This window comes from Callorhinchus milii, unplaced genomic scaffold (assembly GCF_018977255.1).
Source record: "Callorhinchus milii isolate IMCB2004 unplaced genomic scaffold, IMCB_Cmil_1.0 Scaffold4, whole genome shotgun sequence".
Classification (NCBI taxonomy): domain Eukaryota; kingdom Metazoa; phylum Chordata; class Chondrichthyes; order Chimaeriformes; family Callorhinchidae; genus Callorhinchus; species Callorhinchus milii.
Window position 1 is genome coordinate 69,135,016 of NW_024704745.1, and position 13,302 is coordinate 69,148,317.

The window sequence follows — 13,302 nt, forward strand, 5'->3', positions numbered from 1 at the left end:
CATCTTATTAAACTCATGGAGTTCTGTAGCTCAGTGGTTAGAGCACTCCCCTCACAAGCGAGAGACCTGGGTTCAATTCCTGGGCAAGGCAAAACGTTTGGCAAGTTTCCTTACTCCACTTGCTGATGTTTACCTAGCAGTAAATGGGAACTCGGTTGTTAGTCGATTGGCGGATCGTTTTTCATAAGTATTACATGAAGTATTAATTCATGTAATTATTAATTAATGTAAGTATCAAGTATTAATTCATATTACATGAAATAATAATTCCTTCCAAAAAAAATTGGTCACTGAATCCACAACAGTTTTTTGGGACACTGCTGTGCACAATTGGCTGTCACATTTCGCCCACAAAATATACAGTCAATTCACTTTACAGTATATTCTGTGAAGCACTTTGAGAAGTCTTGAAGACAGTAACAAGGCACTATATTAAATGCAAAGATTATTATTATTATTATCTCCCCTCCTCCGCTGCTAATGTCTAAACCCATCACCGAAAAGCACTCCGAGGTGTTATCCTACGTGAAGGGTGTTACATAAATGCAAGTTGTTGTTTAAGTACTATTCTTTCACAACAAAGAAATTACTACAATAAACACAAAGAAAAATATAACTCCTTTCAAGTAGTCTTGCTCAACGCAGAACAATATGTATGCTTGTATAGCCATCAGTTATCCTTCAGCAACCCTCCTATCTTTTGATTAAGACTAAGTCAAAAGTGATTAATTAACACCAAAGCTGGTCCATAATTACAGTATCAGTACAAAGAAGAATGGATGCTGAAAATTATCCTAATGTACAACAACCCAACCACTTATTTTTAAATAACACCCTTCATATGACGACTATTTGTGGGACACTGCTATACGAAATTGGCTGCCGGGTTTCGCCCACAAAATACAGTCAATTCACTTTACAGTATATTCTGTGAAGCGCTTTGAGATGTCTCAAAGATGTGATAAGCCGCTATATCAAATGCAAAGATTATTATTATTATATTTGGGTAGTGTCTGAGAGCACTTAACAGTGGTGCGCCTTGATGCAAACCAGAAAGGGAGGGGAGGTGACCATAGTCAAAGAGGAAGCTCTTCAGGTGTCATTTGAAGACAGGCAAAGAGGGGACACGATGGAGGGACTGAGGCAAGGAGTTCCAGAGATTCAGGGCATAGTGGCTGAAAGCATGGCTCCAATGGTGGAGCAGAGGGGACGAAGTACGTGCAGAAGGCCAGAGCCAGCTGAATGAATAATAATCCTTGCATTTGCTATAGCGCTTTTCAAGTCTTCTCGATGTCTCAAAGCGCTTCACAGAATATGCTGTAAAGTGAATTGACTATATATTTATGGGCGAAACGCGGTAGCCAATTGCACACAGCAGTGTCCCACAAACAGTCGTGGATTGAAAATGACCAATTTATTATTGTTCTTTTTTTGGGGGGGGATTATTATTAGGCATGTGGAGTAAGGAAACTTGCCTAAGGTTTTGCCCTGCCTGGAATTGAACCCAGGTGTCTCGCTTGCAAGGTGAGTGCTCTAACCACTGAGCTACAGGACTCCACATGAAGGCGGCAGGTAGAGGGGTGGGATATGTGCTGTTCAGAGAGGTGCCAGGGCACTAAGCAATTTGAAAGTGACAGTGAGGATCTTGAAATCAATCCTTTCTGCAACAGGGAGCCAGTGCAGCCTGGCACGAACTGGGGTGATGACAGCGCAGGGAGTTTTGAATAATTTCGACCTTGTTAATAGTGGAACTGGGGAGACAGATGAGTTGTGCATTAGAAAAATTAATTGTGCTTATGCTCACCTCCCCCTTCCCTCTCCCCTTGGCTCGTTGTCAGTCTCCGCCACTGTGACGGCCTCTGGGACGCTATCCTGCGTGAAGAGCACTATAAAAATGCAAGTTGTTGTCGTAGAAAAATTGGGGAGGCGTCAAGGGCAAGGATAGGGGGGAATTTCACCTGTGTTTGAACGAAGATAGAGCTGAAGGCAGAATTAAACCTGATTCTAAGATTGATTACAGGTTCGGTGAGACTGAGGGATAGGCAGCGAAGGTTAAGGAGTTAAGGAGTTCAATATATGTGCAATTTCCACTAGCAGAATTGATAGTGATATAACTTTTGCTAATATTTTTCTTTCAATTTTCTTGCTCTTTTACACTTGTCGGGAAAACATCTATCTCCTTCTTTCCCTTTCACAGGCAACAATTGTCCTCTGAGGCCTTACCCAAGAGTCCTTTATCCTTGTGTGAGCTGTGACATTGTCAAGCTGTTCAACTGCTGGAGGCATCAAATTACTCCCAATCCTGTCTTGACCTCACGTCCACACAAGTATACCTTCCCGCTGGGGCCTCTTAATAGTGATCAGGAATGAAAAGCATGGCTGATTTTCCTCTCCCTAACTGTGAAGTTGGCAATGAGGTAAACTGTATCGCCCAGCTATTGGCCTAGTTGAGATCAATGACCTCAGCTGAGATAGGGATTTAAAAACTGCAACCTTCAAGTTTATAAGACTTATTGCTGCACTTTACTCTCTAGCCACAGAGTGACTTGATACTTATCGCGGAGGACAGAATAATAATAATAATAATAATAATCCTTGCATTTGATATAGCGCTTTTCACGTCAGGAGGACGTCCCAAAGCGCTTCACAGAACACACTGTAAAGTGAATTGACTGTATATTTGTGGGCAAACGCGGCAGCCAATTGCGCACAGCAATGTCCCACAAACAGTCGTAGATTGAAAATGACCAATTTAATTATTGTTTTTGGTTTTTTGGAGGGATTATTATTAGGCGTGTGGAGTAAGGAAACTTGCCCAAGGTTTCGCCCTCTGCCTGGAATTGAACTCAGGTCTCTCACTTGCAAAGCAGGTACTCTAACCACTGAGCTACAGGACTCCACAAAAGAATAAATACAACAAACAACAAAAAATTACATTTGTATAGGTCCTTTCACATCAGTCAGGGATCCACACCCAAGCTAATGGTTGGGATCAAGAGGAGTGGAATGCAGAGAGGGTAGGGTAGGAGGGTAACCGAAGGCACAGTCAAAGAGGAAGGTCTTGAGATGGATCTTGAAGGAGGCAAGGGAGGGGTGGGGGCGAGGGGCGGCACTGTGGAATGGAGTTCCAGAGGGTGAGGTGGGCTGGGCAAGACAGGGGAAGTGAAGCAGGCTGGAGCCTGCTGAGTGGAAGAAACGGACAGGTTGGTACGGGGTTAGGAGGTCACAAAGGTAGCGAGGAGCAAGGCTGTGGAGGGCTTTGGAGGTGAGGACCAAGATCTTGAACTGAATCCTCTGAGTGTTGGGGAGCCAATGAATCTGAGATTCTTAACAGCTCTGGATGAATAAGTTGCCTGCCATTACCATCTGGGATCATGCTTTAAAAATGACAACTTGCATTTATATTGTGCCTGCCATGCAGGATAGAGTCTTGGAGTGCTGGACAACTTTGGAAAATGTTGGGAGTTTCTGCATCCCCCTTCCCACAAGGATCTGTACCGTACCAGAGGAGGCCCCTCCCCACGGGAGAGAAAAAAAACAAAGCAGCTACATAAACAGGTTTGCAATCTGACCTGCCTCACTGCCTAGTATTAACAAAACGCAAAATACAGCAGATGCTGGAAATCTGAAACAAAAACAGAAGTCACTGGGAACACTCAGCAGGGCAGGCAGCATCTATGGAGAAAGTGAGTCAACGCTTCAGGTCCACGACTCTTCGTCAGAACTGATGAAGGGTTGTGCACCCGAAACCTTGACTCACTTTCCTTTCTCCATAGATGCTGCCTGCCCTGCTGAGTGTTCCCAGTGACTTCTGTTTTTGTTTCACTGCCTAGTATTCTCAATTTTGAGAATACGTGATTAAATGAGTAAATCACATCACATGGGTGAATGTTCAGATTGAATCTTGTTGGGTTGGAATAATGAAGAAAATTAAAGGTTTGAGGCTCGACGGGTCCATAACTGAATGGTTTCAGGCTTCACATATAATTTTGTAAACTGGATTAAATAAACTGAATTAAAAACAATAGTGAATGACATTTTTGTTTAAAAAAGGCAAAACTAGGTGCTTTATTTCAATTAATTCCCTTTAAAAATCAATAAAGTGCCAAGTTTGCTTTGGCTCTGTGAGAAGCTTTGAGGCCTCCTTTGACGTGAGAGGCGCTAAAATAAATGCAAAAGTGCAGTTGTATCCAATAACAATCCTTACATGTGGAGTCCTGTAGCTCAGTAGTTAGAGCACTCGCTTTGCAAGCGAGACCTGAGTTCAATTCCAGACCGGGCGAAACCTTGGGCGAGTTTCCTTACTCCACACGCCTAATAATAATCCCTCCAAAACTAAAAACAATAATAAATTGGTCATTTTCAATCTATGACTGTTTGTGGGACATTGCTGTGCACAATTGGCTGCCGCATTCGCCCACAAATATAGTCAATTCACTTTACAGTGTGTTCTGTGTAGCGCTTTGGGACGTCCTCCCGACGTGAAAAGCGCTATATCAAATGCAAGGAATATTATTATTATTTGATATAGCACCTTATCACGTTGGCGAGATGTCTCAAAGTGATTCACAGGATTTTACTGTAAGCTGTAGTGACTGTGTATTTTGTTGGCTTGACACGGCAACCAATTTACATACGACAATGTCCCTCCCCAAGCAGTTATAATCCTTGCATTTTTTATATCGCGCCTTACCACGTCTTCTTGACGTCTCAAAGTGCTTCAGAATCCTGTAGCTCAGTGGTTAAGAGCAAGCGAGACACCTGGGTTCAATTCCAGACAGGGCAAAACCTTGGGCAAGTTGCCTTACTCCACACAGAGCCTAATAATAATCCCTCCAAAAAAACAAAACAATAATAAAATTGGTCGTTTTCAATCCACGACTGTTTGTGGGACACTGCTGTGCGCAATTGGCTGCCGCGTTTCGCCCACAAATACAGTCAATTCACTTTATAGTCTATTCCGTGAAGCGCTTTGAGACGTCGAGAAGACGCGAAAAGCGCGATATCAAATGCAAGGATTATGATTATTATTATAATAGGCTGAGGTGACTGTGTATTTTGTGGGGCCGAACCGAGCAGCCAATGGCGCACAACGGTGCCCCACAAGCAATCACGGGTCGACGTGACTAAATTAGTCTTATTTATAGCTTCGGAGGGTTCAGAAAGATTCCAACAGCGCTCCTGATAGAATTACTGCAGATTAGACCCCGACATTACACAGAACGAACACAAGAGCAGCGACAGCGACAGCTCAAAGGGCAGCAGCGCCCGAACAGTCACGTGATCCTTTCATTGGGGGAGAGGGGTCCTCAAAAACATAACCGGACAGCCCGTCCTTTTTTTAATATACATAAACAAATTACCGCATTCTATAGCTGTGCAAAAGTTTGCATTTCATTGACAGACGTGAGCTGCAGATGAGCGAGTTGAATTGATGCTTCGGAGGTTCTTTTTTTTCCCCCTTCTCTCTCTCTCTCTGTCTCTGGCGGCCAGGCAGGCGGTTGCGCGGTCAGCCCTCCGGTTGCCATGTAGGGAGTGCGAGGCCCCGGCGCTCGCCCTTTCCGCGGAGCCGCCATCTTGCAGGAGGTGAGCGTGAGGCGCCGCTCTCGCACGGCGGTCGGCAAAACCCGGCCATAAACCCGGCCCCGGCGCACCAGCGAGCACCCGTGCACCGGGTGTTGTGGTGGGGTGTGATGGGTGGCGGATTTGGAGCGGAAAAGGGAGAATAAGGCGGTTTCTCCGCTGTTCCGGTTCCCATTCACTGCGGCTTGGAGGCCGCAGCCTGACATGTGGCGCCGGGGAGGAAAGGCGCCGGCAGTTAATTTGCAGATTTAAATTTTTTTTTGTAATGCGGGAATAACCGCTCGGATTATAGGGGGAATATGAACGGTTACACTCGTACTACAAAGACGACAGCAAATTCAATTTGTGCAGCGCCGTTCACGTCAGGAGGACGTCCCGAGGCGCTACTGGAAAATAAATGGGGGGTGGGAGAGGGTTTCTGGAATAATGTGGAGAAGCGAAGGATGAAGTGGGTTGGAAAGGCAGAGTCGTGTGTGTGTTGGGGGGTCGTGTTATTTCATCGAAATGCAACGTCTCCGTTTGATTTACAAGATGGTGATTGTGAATTCCACATAGAAAATTGTGGGGGGGGGAGGAGGGTCTGGAATAAGGGAGTGAAGGAAAAGAGAAAAGTGCGGTTGAAAGGTACCAGTTTGGGGGGTGGTTTGTGTGGGGACGCGGGGGGGGGGGGGGTGTCGGAGTTTACGGAGGGCCGATGCATCGTGTTCGGCTGGAATAACCCAACGTGTTGAAGGTGTGAGGGGCGCCGGCCCCTCGGGTTGCCCCGACGCTGGGCGATTGCGCTTTGAGAAATGAACGGGAGGAAATCAATGTATGCATTTTTTTTCAAAACTGGATGCTTTCTTGTCCGTAATATTCCCTTTACCCCCTTCACCTGCAGTAAGGATTCAAGATGACTAACACCAGGGGTAAGAGGAGGGGGACGAGGTACATGTTCGCAAGGCCCTTCCGCAAACATGGTGAGTTACCCTTAGCTAACTAACGAACGGTTGGGTTAAATGCAACTTTAAAAGCGCATTTTGTGTCGGAATGCAATTTCTTAGCCGCAACACAGATTGTAATCTCACTTATTTGCGGATATCGTTGCCGTTTCACCGAAATGCAATTTTTCAGTTGGATTTACCGCATGGCGATTGTGAACTCTACATAGAAATTGTTTTTCGCGGGTGGAGAGGAATTGTCACTCTCCTGCAATTTGGGTTGGAGGCAGTTAACTAACTCCAGAAGCCAGGGATTGAATCTGGGCCCATATTGGGATATTCATTTTGGCTGCTATCTTGTATAACTAGTATATTTCCATACCTCGGTGACATGCACATGTGGAACTTGCATACTCTTAAGCATGGTGATTGGTTTCTGTATGTCAGGTACCCAGCTGACCTGAAAAAATTGTATGGATTACAAGATGCGCCTTGTGCACCATTGTATGAGGATTGATCTTAGATACAATACAAAATCACAAAGCACCTTTCACCTTGGGATGAGGCAAAATGGGCATTAATTTTTCAGCACAATAGGAAGCACACCAACCATATTGTGACTGAAGTGTCATTTTTGTGCACTCTTAGCACATGGTGCAATTTGTCTTGATAATCACAAATTTTCTCATAGCAAAATCTTTTCAATGGCTAATTTAATTGTCTTGGCATCGAGTTACACAAATCATAGCACAGAAGGCCATTTGTTCTGTCATGCTGGCTGTGATCTTCAGTGCTCCAAGACGCTACCCTGCTTGTAAGAACGCTATATAAATGTAAATTGTTAATGTTGATCTTCATTGGAACTTCAGATCCATTTCCCTGATTTTTCATTTGATATTATTTCTCTTAAAATGTCTCCAATCCTCTTAAACATTATAGTATTGACTTTGAATTGCCACTTGTAATAGTGCGTTAAAATAATTGCAAGCAAATTTGTTCCAACCTGTACTCCTAACGCCATGTGGTTTGCACAAATCCACTTTGTTAATATTGTGAATTGGATCCTACTCACCAGAACTCCATGATGGTGGGAAGGGGCTTGCTGTGTTTAGGTGATATCAGTTTAGCTTAGTTGTTAGCTTAATCTCCAGAGTGTGCTTGGGTCAGAAGGTTGTAGGTTCAAGGCCCACATCTATACTTGAGCTCTGCCAGGCAGACTCTGGTCCCAATATATTTTATGCTCTGTTCAATGTATATTTATATGTATAATTAACATTATGGTACAATTTTTTAGGTCCTGTTCCCCTCTCTACCTACTTCCGCATCTACAAGAAAGGGGATATTGTTGACATCAAGGTATTTTAACTTATTATTACTTCCAAATGGGTATTAAATCTCTTGGTATAGATTAATCCGTTTTGATATTACATTTTTTCTGCATCAATTAACAAAAACATTGTTCACATTGTGGCTGTTTGTGGGCTGTTTGTGTGGAGTCCTGTAGCTCAGTGGTTAGAGCACTCGCTTTGCAAGCGAGAGACCTGAGTTCAATTCCAGGCACAGGGTGAAACCTTGGGCAAGTTTCCTTACTCCACACAGAGCCTAATAATAATCCCTCCAAAAACAAAAACAATAATAAATTGGTCATTTTCAATCTACGACTGTTTGTGGGACATTGCTGTGCGCAATTGGCTGCCGCGTTCGCCCACAAATTTACAGTCAATTCACTTTACAGTGTGTTCTGTGAAGCGCTTTGGGACGTCCTTCCGACGTGAAAAGCGCTATATCAAATGCAAGGATTATTATTATTATTATATTGCTGCATGCAAAGTGGCTGCTGTGTTCACATGTATATTCATAGGCACTACATGTTGCAATAAATATTGTGTGGTGTGCTTTGTGATATTTAAACGTTATGACAAGATGATGTATCAGTTGCAAGGTCAGTAATCACCCTTGAATTTTGTCTGCCAGAATTTTTAAAAAATTATCCTAATTATCATATTTTAAGATGTCTTTTGTATCTATAAAATCAGGAATAACCTCTTTCTTATTCTTAGGGTACAGGTACCATTCAAAAGGGCATGCCCCATAAATGTTACCATGGCAAGACTGGAAGGGTATATAATGTTACACAGCATGCTGTAGGCATTATTATCAACAAGCAAGTCAAGTGAGTATAGAACTGTTCGTTTGGTAATAAAATCATGTTCCCCGTTTCACTTTACCAATAAGACAAATTTGGTGTCTTTTTATTGGTCATTCAAGTGGGGTAAAGTATACTCCTTTTAAAAACCCAGACAAATGATTGTATTTGACTTGGTTCCTGTCAGAGGAAATAGTAAAATTGTCACAAAAAGGTGTAAAATTGTTCCTTGTTAGGATCATGTTTGTAGATTCCTTGATACAAAATGTTGTTTGTATGTCTCACTGTAAAAAAAAGTTTAGCATTGGGTGCGTGTTTCAGAACGGTTCCCTTTAGCCAGCTCTAAGGCAGCTGTTATTAGCAAATTATCTCTGGGAGGTGTCTGCTCTTTCTGAGTCTGTGTCATGTCCAGAGTAATCATTTCCAATACAACTTATATTTATATTGGCATCTTTCTTGTTGGGAGGGTGTCTCAAAGTGCTTAATAGCAGCCAGCCATCTACACCCTTTTAGGGAAGTCATTTACGGAATAGATGGGTAAATGTTCAAAATTGGGTACGAGTTATAACTTGAAACGTTGAATTTTATTTCATGGAAAATAAATGGAAGCCAGTATTCTGTTACGGTCAACATCCTGTGATTTTAATAGATTGCCTTGATGATCAATAGTGCTGAATTATATGGGTGAAGCAATTTGTTAATCCAGGGGTAAAGGGATTGAGTGGAATGGTTGATTCATGAAGTGACTGTTAACTGAAATGGTGTTAAACAGTTGATTTATGCTTCATTTTTATCATTGAATGAATCCTGAAGATTACATTTTTTCAAGTTTTGGGCCAATCCCCTTTTTTGAGGTGCATATAGAGCCGAAGCATGAATGATTTGAAGCATAAGTTAAGCACTCACTGTTCCAATCACCCTGATTATAGAAAAAGATACATTTTTCATTAAATATTTCTTTGCTGTGTAGACTGGTGATGTGCTATATGGATGAATCCAACCATGTTGCTAAATGGCTTAATTGAGTTAAGAAGTTTTGTTTGATAGCATATTCTTAGCTGCCCAACCTGAGGAATGTTCAGTGTTAAATAGAAGGGTTCTGTATCATAACAAGGTGTCTGCCTCAGGCTAATTTAGCAAGCCTCTCAGTGACCGAGCCATTAGAGAAGACTGGTTTGTTAGGTTCTGCTAGGTGCTGTGCTTTGAATTACCTCACTTCACATTAACTCTTCTCCACATCTTCATGCAGGACCACTCGTTAACTCACTGCTTCTTCATCTCCCTACACAAGCTGCAAACCATCGAGAGCTCTGTGGTCCTTGTCATTTCCTGCACCTTACTAGAAGGCTATCGCCCCCATCCTTGCTTAGCTCCACTGGCTCTTCCTTCTCCCCCTACCCTCCCCGCCAAGCTACATATCCAGCCATTCCCTCTGCTCAGCTAAGGCCAGCCTGCTTCACTTCCCCTACCCACTCCTCCCCACCATTGATGGGCAAGAGTTCAGCCATTCTGTGCTTGCTCTCTGTAAATCCATCCTAGAGTCCCTATACCTTGCCCATTCCTTGTCTGCCTTCAAAACTTGCCTTAAAACCTTCCTCTTTGACCATGCTTACAACTGACGTTTCCTTCCTGCTAATCTCTTTCCCCCACCACTTCCCAGCTTGCTTTCCTAGTCAGTTGTGTGACGTGTTTGAAATGTTTTCCTGATATGAAAGACTAAATGTAAATTGTATATTAAAATGTGTTGCTCAACTTTTCTATTTCTTTTTAGGGAGATTACAATTATTTCTGACTATTTACCCTTTGAACTGCACTTCTAATGAGTAAAACAAATGTATTAATTTCCATTCATGGATTGAAGTACTGTATCATACATAACTGGGAATTTAATTATGGTTCATTGTTGGAAGTATCTTAATTTTGGAAATATTTTCAATTGCACATTAAGGGGCAAGATCCTTGCCAAGAGAATCAACGTGCGCATTGAGCATATCAAGCATTCAAAGAGCAGAGACAGCTTCTTGCAGCGTGTCAAAGCAAATGAGCAGAAAAAGATTGAGGCCAAGGAGAAGGGGACCTGGTTTGAACTGAAGCGTAAGGTAAGGGCATTTGATTAAGCAGCAGTTGGTAGGATCCCTGAGTGAGCCCACCAGATTTGTAGTTATGTTGGAAACAGTCTGGGACTGTCAAGTTTGACATCTGGCAAACACATTCTTGTCTGCTTTCTTCAGTCAACAGCTAAGTTAAATACAATCAAACTTTTGTCAAGGGAAATGCAAAATCTCATTTGTAGTTCGTTGTTAACACCCACTACAGACTGAGGTTTCACATTGGATAAGAAGACAAAAGTACCGAAGTATTGCTTTTGTTAGGATTGTCCCTTTTGTTTTCCCTGTGATTAAAGCTTGTTTCAAGAAAGGACGATTAGATAGTTTTGGTATCTAGGCTCAAATGTGCCTAATTGACTTAATTTAGGCTGAAGACACATTTTTGGGACAGAGAAACATACATTTTTTTAATATCAAGGAATCGATGTGGCTTGAACACAAAATTTAAGATTATTCATCATTCTCTTTCTCTTTACAGCCTGAGGAGCCTAGAAAAGCACACTTCGTACGAACCAAGGCAAACAAACCACAATTGCTGGAACCAATTCCATACGAATTCATGGCATAATTTTTGTGTACAACATCAAATTAAAAGTATTCTGCAGTACTTGTACTTTTTGTGTTGTGTGAATTTTTTTAACCTAAATTAGCTGGCTGTTCTTAATACAACATTGTTTACATTTTAGAAGTTTTGCACCTATGCCAAGATAATGCCTAACAAGAATCCTTGAAAACAACAACAACTTGGATTTATATAGCGTCCTCCACACCAGACGGCGTCTCAGAGCGCTTTACAGTTTCGGATCCCGGGATAGTATATGACACTATCATTTAGCTAGCACAGTTGACATTTCCAGCCAATCTACATTGAGCATGTGATACACCACAGAAATTTACTTTGTTATTTCAGTGTGATGTGATTGGAAGTAACTACAGTGACTTCTGGTTTGCGAATACTGCATTTGAAATCCCATTCTCAGAATGTCAGCCTGGTTAGTTGGTAGGTTTCTTGTCTCTGAAGTCAAGAGATTAGAGACTTTTGTCTCTGAGGCAGAATCCCCATGTTGGAGACCAGACTGATTCTTCTGGCCATCGTACTGTCTCTGAAAAAGCAATGCGTTCAGTTCCATTTGGGTGTCTTTTCCCCATATTTCTGCAAATTAATGCTTTTTTAGATGTCTAGTTAGTTTAAGCGCTCTGGGACGCTACCCCACGCGAAGGGCGCTATATAAATGCAAGTTGTTGTAGTTCCCGCTTGAAAGCTAACAGATTTGTACACAACTACTGCTGCTGGCAGGGTGTTCCATATAACTCACCTTTTTTTAAAAAAAATCCTCAATCTCCCCTGATACATGGGGAAACCCATCATTGATGCCTTCAATGTACCTCTTACACTATGATTTACATTAAGTTGGTGTTTCATATCAGGAGGATGTCTCCAAGCGTTTTAACATTACTGGTTACGTAGCCAAGCTTGAGTGGAAGCTGAGGTGAGGGGGAGGAGAAGATAAAAGAAACTGGCAAAAGGGCACAGTTTGAGAGGGCCTTGAATGAGGGAAGGAGATGAGCACTCTGGTGTGAAGTTATTGATATGTGGTTAGAAGATTCTAATGATTGGCAGCTGGAAGTCGGTAACTTAACAATAGGCATTTGTGGGGCTGCAAAGGAGGATTATCCTCTAGTATATTACTGAAACATACTCTTGGCCTGTCTCCCCAGCATCATGATTAAAAATAATCCAGCTCATTCAGAATTCTGCTGCCCGCATATCACCAGTTCTGGCCAGGCTCCATTGGCTCCCAATCACCAAACCGATCGACTTCAAGATCCTCATCAAATCCATTCACTCCATATGGCACATCCCTACCTCTTGGACTTACTCACTCCCCAATCCATCGACTGGCACCAGCATCCTCGCACCCTCTGCTCTCCCATTGGAGGTCGCACTTTCAGCCATCGCTCTGAAGCTCTGGAACACTACTCAATCACTGCCTTGCCCCCTCCCTTTTTCAATTCCTGCCTGAAAACTTCAACTGTGCTTACTGTCACAACCCCCCAACCCCTGGCTCCGAGTCAGGCTCTGCCACTTGATGCTTTGAAACGGTATCCTGCGTAGAAGGCACTAAAAATGCAAGTTGTATCAAGTCCACGGCAGGACTTTGAACTCCAGTCAACCAGTGCTCTGTGTGTGCTGAATTGTTGGGAGACGAGTTAAAACGTTAAATGGATTTTATTCACCTGTTCAGGTGGATGATAAACTTGGCATAACTCGAAAAAAGAAGGGAGTTTCTCCTGCAGTCCTGACCACCAATCTCCAAATAAAATTGGTCATTCACTTCATGGCTGTTTGTGGCACATGTGTGTGCAAATTGGTTACCGTACTTGTCTACAAAATATACAAAGTATATATAAAATATATATATATACATACTTTACATATATCCTGTAAAGTTCTTTTACAATGTCCTGATGTGAAAGGTACTACTGTATATAAAATGCAAGGATCATTGAAACTGCAGGAGGCCATGTGTATTACATCTTTACA

The 13,302-nt window shown here is 42.6% G+C and overlaps 1 protein-coding gene and 1 non-coding gene across 3 annotated transcripts; both read left to right on the forward strand.

The window, feature by feature from the left end:
- The first annotated feature begins 5,557 nt into the window (after nt 1-5,557).
- On the forward strand, nt 5,558-11,370 carry rpl21 (ribosomal protein L21). 2 transcript variants are annotated; one of them, NM_001292655.1, is made up of 6 exons: nt 5,558-5,586; nt 6,464-6,542; nt 7,798-7,859; nt 8,564-8,676; nt 10,598-10,748; nt 11,236-11,369. In NM_001292655.1, exons 2-6 carry the CDS (start codon nt 6,476-6,478, stop codon nt 11,323-11,325), a joined length of 483 nt encoding a protein of 160 aa, NP_001279584.1. In that variant the 5' UTR covers nt 5,558-5,586; nt 6,464-6,475; the 3' UTR covers nt 11,326-11,369. The 2 variants fall into 2 exon arrangements, with proteins under 2 accessions (NP_001279584.1, XP_042189749.1); XM_042333815.1 differs by lacking the exon at nt 5,558-5,586 and having other exon boundaries at nt 6,415-6,542; nt 11,236-11,370.
- LOC121848930 lies at nt 8,713-8,847 on the forward strand. Its single transcript, XR_006085075.1, has one exon. It is a non-coding gene; the product is annotated as a small nucleolar RNA SNORA27 (small nucleolar RNA).
- Nucleotides 11,371-13,302: the final 1,932 nt, after the last annotated feature.